Consider the following 14,090-nt stretch of genomic DNA (forward strand, 5'->3'; position numbering starts at 1 on the left):
TCCTGTGGAGGAGCACAATTGCCAGCTCACTGCTCGTATGTTCTAGCAGTGTTAAGGTGGGCAGCTCTGCTGGTGCCTTTTGGGGCAGAGGGGAGTACTAGGATGGTTCTCCAGGTGCCTGAGAGTAGGGACGTGGGATCTGCCTTCCACATGAGGCTTTAAGAGGCAGTGTGGACTACCCAGCTTTCTGGAGGTCTTTGCACAATACAGTCAAGTTTTGGGTGTGAGAACAGAGTGTGTCCTTCAGGACAAGTGGCTGAGAGAAAGGAGGGTGGGGGTAAGCCAGACAGAGAAGACAAGGGCAAATCAGCCCAGGAAGTTTCCTTGAAGTGTCCCCCTTCACCAAACTGGTACCGTTTCCAGTTTGGAAACTCCTCCTCCCCTCTCAAATTGCTGCTAGGGGGAGCAGAGGACAGGGTGCTCACTGCAGCACTGTGTGCTGGCTGGTTCCCCTCCACCATCTGTTTGCAATGTGGCAGGGGCTGACATGCTCCATGTGGAGCCTCAGTTGTGTGCCGAGATCTTGAGGCTGACAGGGACTGGCACCACCAGTCAATCTCCCTCTCACATTCCTTTATGGTCCTCAGCCTCTCCACCTTCTCCTTCAGGTCAATGACAAGGCTGAGTAAGCCAGTCAGTTGTTCACACCTTATACAAGTGCTGTCTGCAAAGGCCAGGCTCTGGCACTCCTCACATCCCTCAACCTGCTTCCTAGCATCTTACAATGGGGCCTGAGTAGCCTCACATTTCGTACCATTATTCACCCTCCAGCACCCACTGCTCACAGGAACCAAACGATGCTATGTGATCAGCACTGGCTGGGCTGAAACCGGGACACTGGGACAATGCAGTGCAGTGGTAACTCAAGAGATGACAAATAATTTTATGCATTTTGATGCATTGGCTGATCACAGTGCTGGGAGTAGCAAAAAATAGGCAGCTGTGCTTTCCATTTTGATAAAGGAATTTGAGAATAGGTTTCGAGATTGCCAAAGGATCGTCAATTTGCAACTCCATTTTCAACCCAAATACATTCCAGTTTTCAGATGGAATGTATAGAGTTGCACTGAATTGAAATCTGATCGTGCCTTTTTACCAGACTTGTATACACCCTCTCTTACCAGGGAAACTTATTCCTCACTTTATAGTCACACTTCATTCATGTCATCACTTCTTGGCAGTACATACATATGTGAACAACTGTTTTCCAGGATGAAGTGTATTTACATACCTTAACTATATTACATGCTTTATGAGGGCTGCTCTGAAAGTAATGCTTTATTTGTGTTAAGAGAATGCTTACATACATTTTCTACAATCGTTTGTGAATTCCTTATTTTGCTGCATTCTGTTGTTGATTCACAGAATGACAGAATCACAGAATGACCCGGGTTGGAAGGGACCTCAAGGATCATGTAGTTCCAACCCCCCTGCCTGGCAGGGCCACCAAACATACACCTTTACTAGATCAGGTTGCCCAGGGCCCTGTCCAACCTGGTCTTCAACACCTCCAAGGACGGGGCATCCACAACCTCCCTGGGCAGCCTGTTCCAGGGCCTAACCACTCTCCTAGTGAAGAACTTCCCCCTAACATCCAACCTAAATCTTCCCTCTTTTAACTTAAAACCATTTGATTGTATGTTTGCTTGTTTTTGGTCTTAGTTCTATTTATAATGTTATTCCCAGAGAAGCACATTCTGAACAGCCATGAAGATTTTTACAAGCAAGGAATGCAGGCTCTTGTTCATCACTGTTGGAAATGCATTGCAAATGGTGATGCCTATGCTGAAAACTGGTGTTCTGTAGCTGAAAATGTGCTTTATCAAATAATGTTATCATGCTCTTTGTAGCCGTTATATTTCCCATGGAAATAAATAGGAGGTATTACTTTTGGAGCAACACAGGATGGTTCTTCTTTGTGAACAAGTTCACTTGTACATGAAACAGAATTCAATTTTTCATTAGGCTATAATTGAATCCTTTTGTATTAAATAAGCCACAGCTATATATATATATCATTTTAGAAGCTGATAAAAATGGTCCAGAAATGTTTTTTTCTGCATTAGGATTAAGATATAAAGACACTTCAACATTTGCACTTCTGTTAGAGTCAGCATTCTTAACTGAACTTAGTTAATTTTTATATATATATTATATATATATATATATGTATGTATGTATGTATGTATGTATGTATATCATCAGATAACATTTCTGCAACGAAGAAAATCAAAATCTACACATATTCCTTTTAAAAAATATCTGCAAAGGCATATGAGAGGCTCTTCACTTGGCAATTACCCACACAGCTCCAGTGAAGCCAATGGAACAAGGCCAATTCACAGAGCTGATTTCTACAGCTGAACACTTGCATCCCTCTCTCTGCTCTAACACAGCATACCTGAGCTTTTCCAGTTGACAGTGGACGGGGAGGATGAAGCTGGAAGAAGTCCAGGCTGGTGTGCCCAGTGCCAATCCTTTCTGTGTGATGTAAGATGAAGGCTTGCTGCTAGCAAGCAATGCTAGCAATGATCAGCAAAGCATGATGTTTACATAATGTCTCAGCTGTATTTTCCTCTTCACGATCTGATCGTGTGCCCTTTTATTTGGTAGATTTGTGGTTATGTTGATTTTGCTTATATGGTGTTTCCTTGCTTAGTTTTTAAGTCTGAGAAGGTGATTTTTTTTGTGTGTTCTCCGATGTGCTTTGGGACATCTGAACTAAAATTTTAGGCTATTAAACGCAGTTGCCACTGAGTAAAAATTCAGAATTAGCTATGTGAATGTTCATCAGAACTCACACTTTGCTGGGGTCACATCAATTCTAGACGTGATTTAGCAGCTTTTATTGATTTAACAAATTTCAGAATAATGAAGGCTATTTTCATGACCCCACGCTCCAAGCTGATAACACAGAGTTATGAGATCACTGCTATAGACTTTAAAGCTTTGGACTGTGGACATAACATGCTCTGGTTAGTCTGTGGTTGTGGAAACCAGCATAGACTTATCTACCATCTACATCTACCTCTGTAGACAAATCCTATGAATTATAAAGCCCTATGGTTAACAGCTTTTTTTTTTTTAAACAGTTGTCATCTAGTATCACCATACCCTGAGCAATGGGAGTTCCCATTCGTGGTCGGACCAAAGTGAGATGTCTAAACCCTGCCATCAGAAGTTCTCCGCAGTTACTGTAGATGCAATGTCTTTGTTGTATTCCAAAGGTTCTTTAATTATCACAAGCTTGCCCAGGAAAAGGACATGGAAAAATAACTCTCCTGTAGACAGCTGTCATTCAATCTCTGTAAATTCATCACAGGACTTTCAATAGCACTTTCTTGTGTGTTTATAAAGGACCTGTTCTTTAAGGTGCCTTCTGACACAAACCATTCTATTATTCTATCCTGAATTTCTATTACATTTATGCTTCTCCTCCTTTTGAACTCCGCACTGTGACTGAAAAATTTCCTTTGTTTAAGCTAACAAGTACTGAGAAGTTCAACAGATGAAACTTACTCTGAAGCCTAAGCCATAACCTTCCAATTTGGTAATCTAAATTTATCCTTTTGGAATTGTCCCTTCCACCTCCGTAAACATTTATAACAAATAACTTTAGAAAATAGTGAGTATTTAAAACTATTTGAACAGGCAGAGAATCTTAATGATGTGTCAGACAAAATTTCAACAGTATATTCTAATAGATGAGAAATGCATGTCAAATTTTATTAATATTGCATGAACTTTAAAAAGGTCTCATCTTTCCATTAATATTTCTACTAGAAAACATTCATAATAAATTTGCTATCAAATATTCACAGGAGTATTCATAAATAAATAAATTACTATCAAGTGTTACAGTATTTATGCCTAAAATATATATATAAACCATAAAGATCAAACTAACAACATACAAAGTTAGCATAAAAACATTTCAACAATTTCAAGCAGACTTTCTATTTCAAGACTGGTAACAGATTCCAGCAAGTCATTTCAAATAAGGATGAAGTTTTTGGGGCCTGGCTTTTTTTGACAGACCAATTCTGATGGGTCTCTTGCATGTTTTAAGAGGCTGTACTCTTGTAACTTCATGTGACAGAAAGTATCCTAAGTATCCTACAAACAAACAAACAAACAAAAATGTGAAAGAGAAAGTAAAGCCAGAGTTCCACACCGTATTACAGCAGATATATATACAGTCAAGATTTGTAAATTCAATGAACACTGTTTAAAGCTTCTTTGTCTTGTCCCATCTCAATTTTGTTTTGCTGTAGAGTCCCCGACATATTCTTTTAGGCTGAAATTGGAATATGAACATCTGTGTCACACTTAGATTCTTTCTAATTAGAAGGCTCCTCAACACAGTATTACAAAACTTTCTTAACATACTGGTAAGTCAAGGACGGTTCATAGCAATCAGCATTCTGAGAGTGGAGGAACACACTGAGAGAATTCTACTTCAATACTTATGTAAGAGAGTATTCTTTTATACCATTGACTCAAAGCTTGCTGGAGGACACAGATGATTGAGTCCAAGCAAGTCCTGGGCAAGGGTTGAGAAATCCTTTGTCTGAGGGATGGACTAGGCCAGGGGCAAAGAGAGAGAGAGAGAAGCTGCAGCTTAATGGCTGGGAAGCAGTATTTTGTGTGGGCTTATCTAGAGGAAGACGGCCATCTCTGGGGGTGTACCCAGGGATGTCACATAGGCAGGAAAAAAGGAGGATAAAGGGATCAGCAACCATGAAGTTAGGTTTCTGACATCAGTTCCTCATGATCTGAGACCTGCATGCTGAAGAAGAAGTAGGTGTCTGCCATCAGATTCCTCACAATGGAAGTTCTGCTTGCTGCCAGACTCTCCTGGACAAGAGGAAGCTCAGGGGAGACCTTATAGCTCTCTATAACTTCCTGAAGGGTGGTTGTAGTGAGCTGGGGATTGGCCTCTTCTCTCGTGTAATCGATGACAGAACTAGAGGGAATGGTTTTAAGCTGCGCCAGGGGAGATTCAGGCTGAACATTAGGAAGTATTACTTCTAGGAAAGGGTAGTCAGGCATTGGAATGCACTGCCCAGGGAGGTGGTGGAGTCACCGACCATGGGAGTGTTCAAGAAACATTTGGATGTTGTGTCGAGGGATATGATTTAACTGGGAAGTATTGGTAATGGTTGGACTAGATGATCTTCTAGGTCTTTTTTAACCTTGATAATTCTGTGATTCTGTGAAAGTCTTGCAGTGGAACTGCTGGTGGTGACTATCTCCGCTTTACGCAATTCTTGCCTTTTTCTATCTTTTCTATCACCCGCCTTCCCTTCCCATCACCCTAAATTGTCCTTCCCCATCTCCCTGGTTAAGGTTTGTAATAAAATGGTTGGTCCAACATTTGGACTGTTGTTTCTTAATCTCACGCCGGGTATACATATATCAAAGAACCTCTTCTCCCTCCTATAACTTGGAGTGAGACAACTTACCACTAGTCTGAAGGATTCAGACGTGCAACAACAAATCTGAGTGAGGCATCTCTCCACTGGTGATAATAATCGTAACACTTCATCTCGTGTCACTCATTTTTCACAAAGTAGAAGAGAATTTTTTCTGCTCAGTAGTCTATTAGGTAAGCTATATGGCATCTGGTAATCTAGAGTATGATTCAGTCATCCTTGAGAAGCTATTTTGTTTTACATACAATTGTGTACTCAGTGAGATAGAATGAAAGACAATGACTTTTTCAACTAGAGACTAGGATAATGAAGCATCTGAAAGAAATAGCAATCACGCAAATAAGAAAATGTCAGATTTCAAGATCCTTTCCAGGTCTAGTTTTGATGATTCTATAAAAAGAAGCAATGAGTAATTAGCTGGGATATCAAATAGTGAGCCCATCAGAGTCTTAGGCACCCAAATGGCGTCCTACTGACAGGAGAAAAAAAAAGCTCCATTTTTAAGTCAGTGATGAGGTAGTACTGCTGCCGTGTCTTTTATAAGACTCGTAAGAATCTGTTGAAAGAATAGTGTGCAATAAAAGTCAAACAAGTATTATGGGCTTATTTGCAGCCTATAAAGCATAGCAGTTCTGAAATTATGATGAATTGTAATACTGCTAATGATAAATCTATTTGTCCCACCTTGGTATCCCCTTTCCAGACTGTCACAGCTTGAATCAACAGTCACTTCATATGATGAAACAGTGGGATATAAAACAAATACATTTTTTATATCATAAATTATTAAACCTGTCCTTACCAATCTTATTTTTAACTGTGGTATCAATATGCTGAATTACAGCACAGAGTTTTGGTAGCTTAACTGTCTAAATTAATCGTCTTGGATGCTACAGCTGAAACTATTCACATTCTAAATCTGAAACCAAATCAAATCATGTAGAAGCACATATGATGGCTTAAAATCCTATTGAAAAGTTGGTGGAGGAAGGGACACATTAGTAGAGCTTCTGACATCAACTCCTATCAGTACAGTTAGTAATCCCTCTGATAAAAACAGATATGGTCTTCCCTTCAAAATAATCAATGGCAATGTTCAACATAGATGGAGTAAAATTCTCTCTGCAAACTATGGACGAGAGCAAAGAAATAAAATGCCTCCTCCTCAAGGAAAGAAGATACAGAATCACACAGAATCACAGAATCACAGAATGACCTGGGTTGGAAGGGACCTCAAGGATCATGTAGTCCCAACCCCCCTGCCTGGCAGGGCCACCAAACATACACCTTTACTAGATCAGGTTGCCCAGGGCCCCGTCCAACCTGGTCTTGAACACCTCCAAGGACGGGGCATCCACAACCTCCCTGGGCAGCCTGTTCCAGGGCCTAACCACTCTCCTAGTGAAGAACTTCCCCCTAACATCCAACCTAAATCTTCCCTCTTTTAACTTAAAACCATTTCCCAATGGTTTGCTTTCTGTCAGCTGAAAAAAAAGTGATGAACTGAACATGAAATTTTTTTCACATTCTTCCACTAGAAGTGTATTAGGTGCCTCTTGATTCTGAAAAGTTCTGGAAATAAAGGACTGAGGGGGGCATTTCCTGAGAAATCCGCATGACTAGAAAAGATGATCCTCACCAATCATGAACATAAAGGGAAATCAATCATTGTTAAGGTATGAATACAAACCTAGAGAAGTTCAGATGGGAGCTAAAAAAAGACTAGGAAGTGGTATGTAGGAAATAGTTGCTGCTAATAACAGTAAAGAGATTGTTTGCTTTTCTCTGTCCTTGGTTTTGTGGCCCAAAGCAATAGAGGGTGACAAAAGGGAAGTTGATCTGCTGCTCTTCTGTAGGAGCTACAGTGTTTGACCTACCAAGCTCTAACACCATCTGCTGCATGACCGAAGTAAAGATAGGACAGATTTCCAGTAACGTATCATTTTAAGCAAACAAACAAACAAAAAGATTGCTATACACATATACATAAGCTATGTATATTTCTTGCTACAAGCAATAAATAAATACGTGTTTCAGAAAGAAGCCTATTAGCACTGGCATTTGTGGGATAAATAACATAAAAATGATACTCTTACCTCCTTCTTTCTGTAAGTTATTATTGTCTTCCCTCAGAAGTGTGCTGGATAAAAAAGCAGGGTCCCATGTGTATGGCTTTTTGTAACTGGAATGAAAGTAGCCTTAAAAGAGAAATATTTAAAAAAAAAAGTTAAGATTTTAACTAATTTTAAAAACAACTACATTTGTTTAATTGATTTATTAATTTGCGAATGTAAGTAAAACCTACATGTGCATGTTACAAGAAATATTTGTGAAGCTTCAAAGCTTTGCTCTCAGAAGCCTGATAAAAGCTCACAAACGTATTTGCGTAGGTACAATGATGCAATCTTTAGTCTTGTGAGGACATATTTTCTGCACTCAGAGCTCACAGCCCCATCCAGACTGGCCTTGAATGCTTCCAGGGAGGGGGCATTCACAGCCTCTCTGGGCAACCGGTTCCAGTGTCTGTCCACCCTCATAGTAAAGAATTTCTTCCTACTGTGTAGTCTAAATCTGCCCTCTTCCAGTTTAAAGCCATTTCCCCTCATCCTGTCACCTCATGCCTTTATATAAGTCTCTCCCCAGCTTTCCTGTAGGCCCCTTCAGGTACTGGAAGGTCTTCTCTAGGCTGTAAGTCCCCAGCACTCTCAGCCTGTCCTCATGGGGTAGATGCTCCATCCCTTTGATGGGTAGATGCTCCACCCTCCTGGGTGTAAGTTCCCTTCAGGTATTGAAAGGTATTGCAAGTTCCTTTCAATACCTGAAGGGAACTTACACCCAGGAGGGGAGTAAACTCTTCGAAAGGGCTGACAATAGCAGGACACGGGGAAATGGTTTTAAGTTAAAAGAGGGAAGATTTAGGTTGGATGTTAGGGGGAAGTTCTTCACTAGGAGAGTGGTTAGGCCCTGGAACAGGCTGCCCAGGGAGGTTGTGGATGCCCCGTCCTTGGAGGTGTTCAAAACCAGGTTGGACGGGGCCCTGGGCAACCTGATCTAGTAAAGGTGTATGTTTGGTGGCCCTGCCAGGCAGGGGGGTTGGAACTACATGATCCTTGAGGTCCCTTCCAACCCGGGTCATTCTGTGATTCTGTGTGTGTGATCTGTGTGATTCTGTCTGATCATCTTTGTAGCCCTCCACTGGGCCTGCTTCAGCAGCTCCATGTCCTTGTGTTCAGGTCCATCCATCAAATCATGGACCAATTGAGTCTGTTCTCTCCACAGATGTACATCTTTTTGAGTTTGTGACATGAAATAAACCTGAATTCTGAGCTATGGCTGCTACTAGAGTGTACAGCAGCATTAACAGCATGGCTGTTTCACATTTGACTATCCACAGGGAAATTCCTTTGGCCCCACAAATACTGCACAGTTCAGTGAGAACTCAGCTATAGTTATGGTACTTTTTGAGTTGAGAAATGCAACTTTAAAGAATATATATACATATATATCTGTTTACTGTCAGACAGTAACTTCTAGTACTTACCTTCTGCAGTAGGTGAATGTAGCCAGTCTTCACTTAATGGTCTTGAAGTAAAGTACTCCTTAGACGCTTCTGCATTTTCATTTTCAAGTGCTATTCTTTCATTTAATAACCTTTCATTACTGTCAGTTATATTTTCCCCTTTTATAGTACCACAGACTGGAGAAGAAATATATGTTTTCTTTTCAGAAACACTTTCTGTATTTTCTTCTGTGCCCTCAGAACTAATTAATTCACTGTAATTGTTGTGAGAGTTTGTTTCCACACTAGATAAATTGTTTTCATCTTCCTTGCTAATTTCATGAAACATATGTAGCTCTTCTAGCACTAAATCAAATTTTCTTTTCAGTTCAAATTCATATGTGATTTTATTTTCTGAAGGTAAATATTCATCTTTTACATCTCCAAGCCATCCATTGTTCATTAAAGATAAATGCATTTTTAATTTCTCCTTTCCAGCAATGAATGTTTTAGCTTCGTCTTCTGAATATGACATAATCAAGTCATTCATTACAGTCTCACATTGACTTTCATTAGTTACATGCATTTGTTCATCGCTTATCTCTTCCTGTTCTTTTACATATTCAAGATGTTGTTTCCAAGTTGCTGGGTCTAAGCTGACAGCCTTATTTGTCTCAGTCTGTCCTTGCAAAGAAAAATAGACTGTTTCACTAGCCTGTAATTGCAAGTATGTCTGTATTACAGTAGGACTTCTTGTGCATAAGTAAGACATAGTGGCATAATATTTTTCAGATAGTTTTTGTCTGTCTGCATTTAAGGGAATCCTACTATGTCTGTCTTCTACAACTCCATCTTTATTGACAAAAGCGTTTCTAGGTGGTAGTGAAGTGATATACAGAGAACCACTTAAAGAACTAGGGAATATGGTTCCAGAATTTAAATAACTGTTTGGAAATTCTACAAATTCCTTTTCACAAACTAAATTTAGGGTATATGTATCTATTGCTTTGCAGTATCCAGGTTTATGTGTTTGGCTGTCTTGTAATAAGAGAGAACTGCATACTTCCATAGTAGTTTTTGACTGCTCAGGTAATATTAAAACATCTTTACTTTTAGGAGACAACTTACAAATGTTTTCTGAACTAGTGACTGTGTTTTGTACAGCTGACAGTTTTTTGATAGAATTATCTTGGTTTACAAGTGAGATCTGGTCAGAGTCTTCAGAATCACTATTGAGGGGAATTTTTTTGTATGTGTCAAAAAGAGGAAGCGATTTTTTAGTAAGAAAACAATGAGAATTTACTTGCAGCTCCTTGGATTTGAAATCTTCCTTCCTGTCAGCCTTTATGCAGTTAAAACTACCTGAGATTTTTTTCATCTTATATATCATTTCCTTTGTAGTCTTTACGCAGGTTCTGTATTTACTTGTTTTGTGTTCTTTATTGTCTCTTAAATTAAGAGGTAAAGCTCTAAGTCTTTCTCCATGAAAATAACTGTTGAACATTTCCCTCGGTTTGCTCTTCCCCCATTTCATGGTGGTTGCGGGTATTTGCTGATTTGAACATTTATTAATTAACTTTTCAAACCTCAGCTGGGAACAGGCAGGAAGGTAACTCAAACATCTAAGTTTTACTCTTATCAGGTACTGTATTTTCTTTATGCTGTAGTAATGCATCTTCTCTATTGAAGAGCGATCACAACTGTCCTCGAACAAAATTAGGCATTTAGCAACCAACATTTGTTTTTTCACATCCTTTCTATGACTGACAGGCTCCAAGTATGTGCCATGGAATCTTTCACTCCTTCTGGACAAGAGGTGGTGCTTTCTGACAAATCTTCCCTCAGATAATCCACTGCTTTGATTCCTATTGAAAATGGAAGTAAGAACTTTCTTTTGTAGTTTCACCTTCAGATGCTTTGAAATAATGGCCAGCAAACAACTGCGGGTTTTATTCTTGCGGCTTGCACCAGAACTGCTCTTTACTAACTCTCGAGTATCACATCGTTCAAACCAATGTGTAATATTGTCAGCCTGACACATAAGCATAACTTCAGCTAACAATTTGGTCTGTATCCTGAGCACTCCAAATAAGAAGTTTGGAAATGAGAACCTTGTTTTGAATGTTTTCTTTTCCATCGTGACATTAAAACTCACTTTTATATTTGGAAAACCGTTCAAAACAATGGGAGTACAACTGCTTTCATATACAATGCTTTCAATTAAGTATCTTTTGATATCAGGTATTTCATTTGCAGCTAGTTTTGATTCTGCTTCTTGCAAACTAATACCACCGTTGGAATCATGCAGACCATAGTATAGGTCTAACTTATTTTTCTCTAATGCTTCTGTTGTCGCTGGAATGCTTGTCTGTGTATGAAATGTTCTCATGTTCTCATGACTGCTCTTCCTCCCCATTCTCCTCAAAATATCCATCACACTGATCAATTTCTTGTTCTGAACTTTTTTAGTACTGATGTAAATGTGAATCCTTGACTTCTGGTCATCATCATCATCTGAATTCTCCAGCACCTTAAAATCACTTTCAGCAAATATTTGATTACGTTCTGGATCCGTGCTGTTGTCCCTGCTACAAGTTATAGGCAGTTTTCCTCCTTCTGCCACAGCACTGTGCTTTTGTTGGTTGTTTGACTGATAATTCTCTTCTTCAAATTCAGAACCAACAGATGAAGCTTTCGTGGTGTTTTTATCATTCTGCAGTTTCTGGTTCCCTACCTCAGACATGTTTTGCATGACACGTATCTGTTTAGATTGCATCAAATTTGGTTGGCCTTCTAGCGTCTTCCCAACCATCTCCTTCAAGTTAGCTGATGGCATTTCGCTATTTATTCTATCTGAGATACTAGGAAATTGAAATGTGTTCTCTTTCATCAAGATCTTAGGAATTTCCAATGGCTGTAAGCTTTTAAAACATTTTGGTGTCGGGACAATAGAAGATAAATTATTATTCTCTCTTTCTGTAGTAGTTGCATGATCATTGCGGTAATAATCTTTACTTTCTTTACTGCATACTTTTTCCAGAGAAACATTTTTCTCATTTTCTTCACAAGAAAGCACAGAACAAGTACCACATGAAAATGGAACTTGTGAAAGCTGATATTGCCTCCACCTCTGAAACAAGTTCCTGTTTAAAGGCACATATGAAGACTTTTGTTTAAGTTCATTGTCAGCTTCTATTTTATTCTGTTCTGTATTGTTCTGATGCAGTCGGACAGGATTTGGTACATGTAGTTTTTTACCTGTGCTAGAACTCCACAGATTGCATAATTCTGTTTCATCACGCTGTCTGTATACATTTAATGAAATGTCATCTTCTATGGTATTTTGGCTTTTGTTTTCAGGACTCCATTTTTTAGTGGGCAGTTTATTTTCTAGTACTCTACATAGTAATCTTTCACTATTAGAAGCCTGAGAATAGAAGGATTCTCTTATGCAAGCTTTGCTGGGTCTATCACAATGTTCATTTTCTAATACCCAGCTGCTTTGTATTTCTGATAAACATATAGGTTCATTTAGTGGTGTTTGATCAGTGTTCCCACAGTGTATACTCTGTTCCAACTTGTGCTGCTCCTCTTTCTTCATGGTTTTCTGATGACTTCCTATTTTAATACGCTTTGGATAAAGGTAGAATTCATTGTCATCTGACGCTACAGATACAAATGTTGGAGAATATGTGTTTTACATGTTCAGAAAAGTAAGTTCTATTCTTGTAGAGACAGTCTGAAAGTTAAAGAAATGTTAAAGTGTTAATAATAAATGATCTTTTAATGATTTCCAAATTCTACAAAAACCTAAATTAATAACTCCCTCGAAGATCACAATGATATTTGTTCCGTATGCATGGCAGAGATAAAGACAGGATCGCTGAACGTTATTTAATACCACGATCTGGAATTCAGGAGCTTATTTACAGATGATGCAGATGTTCATCCTCACTGTGGAGAACACCATGAGACACATCGCTGACGTTTCTGCTTCTTGAGGAGCGTTCCCCCCTGCAGCATCTATAGGGCCCGTATATCAGTCCCTAAGGTGGTTCCCTCCCTGGAGGACCGCCCCTCGCCTCCCAGCTTTAAGTTTCTCCGTGAGGGAAGCCGCCTCCTTCCTGCTTCACTTACCCGCTCTACTCGGAGGCGTTCCCACCCCTCAGGGCTGAGGGGAGCTTTCCCGCCCGCACTCTCACAGCGTCACTACCCTTCGGCCGCCCTTCTCCGTGCTCAGCTTTCTCCCGGGACTTTGGTACACAGCTCACCCGGAGCAGCAAACCTCAACCCTCACGACCTCGGGAAGCTCAGGCTGTGGCGACGGCACCTCGTCATCACCGCCTCCCAGCTCCTAACGCCAGAGGCGGGAAGAATCCCCACAGCCGCCTCTCCCTCTCAGCCCCTTCCCTCAGTGGAGCCGGGTCCCTCTTCCCCGTGTTGTTTTGTTCCTGGCAGTAAATGCATTCAGGAACTGTATGGAATTGAGAGTTAAAACTGTTTTCAGTATTTCTGCTTATGTAAACAAATCTGGCTAATATCTGCTTCCTAATGTTCGAGAAATAATACTAATTGAATCAATCTTTAGTTAACAAGATATGATTCCTGCCTGCATTCAAGCAACAAATAGTCTCATTGAAATCAATTAGATTACATTCACGTTTCAAAATACTCACAACACCGTATGGAACTGAAGTGTCTAAAGGGAGGCTATAAGAAAGAAGGGGACGGATACTTTAGCAGGGCTTGTTGTGATAGGACAAGGGAAAATGGCTTCAAACCAACAAAAAGGGAGATTTAGATTGGATATAATGAAGAAGTTTTCAGCAATAAGGGTAGTGAAACATTGTCACAGGATGTCCAGAGAGGTGGTGGATGCTCCATACCTGGAGACACCTGAGGTCAGGCTGGACGGGGCTCTGAGCATCTGATCAAGCTGTAAGCATCCCTGTTCAGCCAAGGGGGGTTGGACTAGATGACCTTTAAGGGTCCCTTCCAACTCAAATAATTCTATGATGATTCTGTGATGAACAAAGATCATGATATAAACTAGAAGTAGGATTTTAAGGCATGAAAAAGAACAATAAGTTCACCATGACACTTCTCTGTACTACTCCCTGCATTGGAGAATCATGGTGGTTGTGCTCCTAGAAAAT

At 40.0% G+C, this 14,090-nt stretch overlaps 1 protein-coding gene across 1 annotated transcript; it reads right to left on the minus strand.

Annotated features, from left to right (window-relative positions):
- Positions 1-3,640: 3,640 nt before the first annotated feature.
- RAD51AP2 (RAD51 associated protein 2) lies at positions 3,641-13,728 on the minus strand. Its single transcript, XM_032443802.2, has 3 exons — positions 8,977-13,728; positions 7,532-7,633; positions 3,641-4,116 (listed from the first exon to the last, which is right to left on the minus strand). The coding sequence occupies exons 1-3, from the start codon at positions 12,533-12,535 to the stop codon at positions 3,989-3,991; spliced, it is 3,789 nt and encodes a 1,262-aa protein (XP_032299693.2). The 5' UTR covers positions 12,536-13,728; the 3' UTR covers positions 3,641-3,988.
- Positions 13,729-14,090: the final 362 nt, after the last annotated feature.

The sequence above is a fragment of the Coturnix japonica genome, chromosome 3 (assembly GCF_054131305.1).
Source record: "Coturnix japonica strain WE chromosome 3, WE-NBRP24, whole genome shotgun sequence".
Lineage (NCBI taxonomy): Eukaryota > Metazoa > Chordata > Aves > Galliformes > Phasianidae > Coturnix > Coturnix japonica.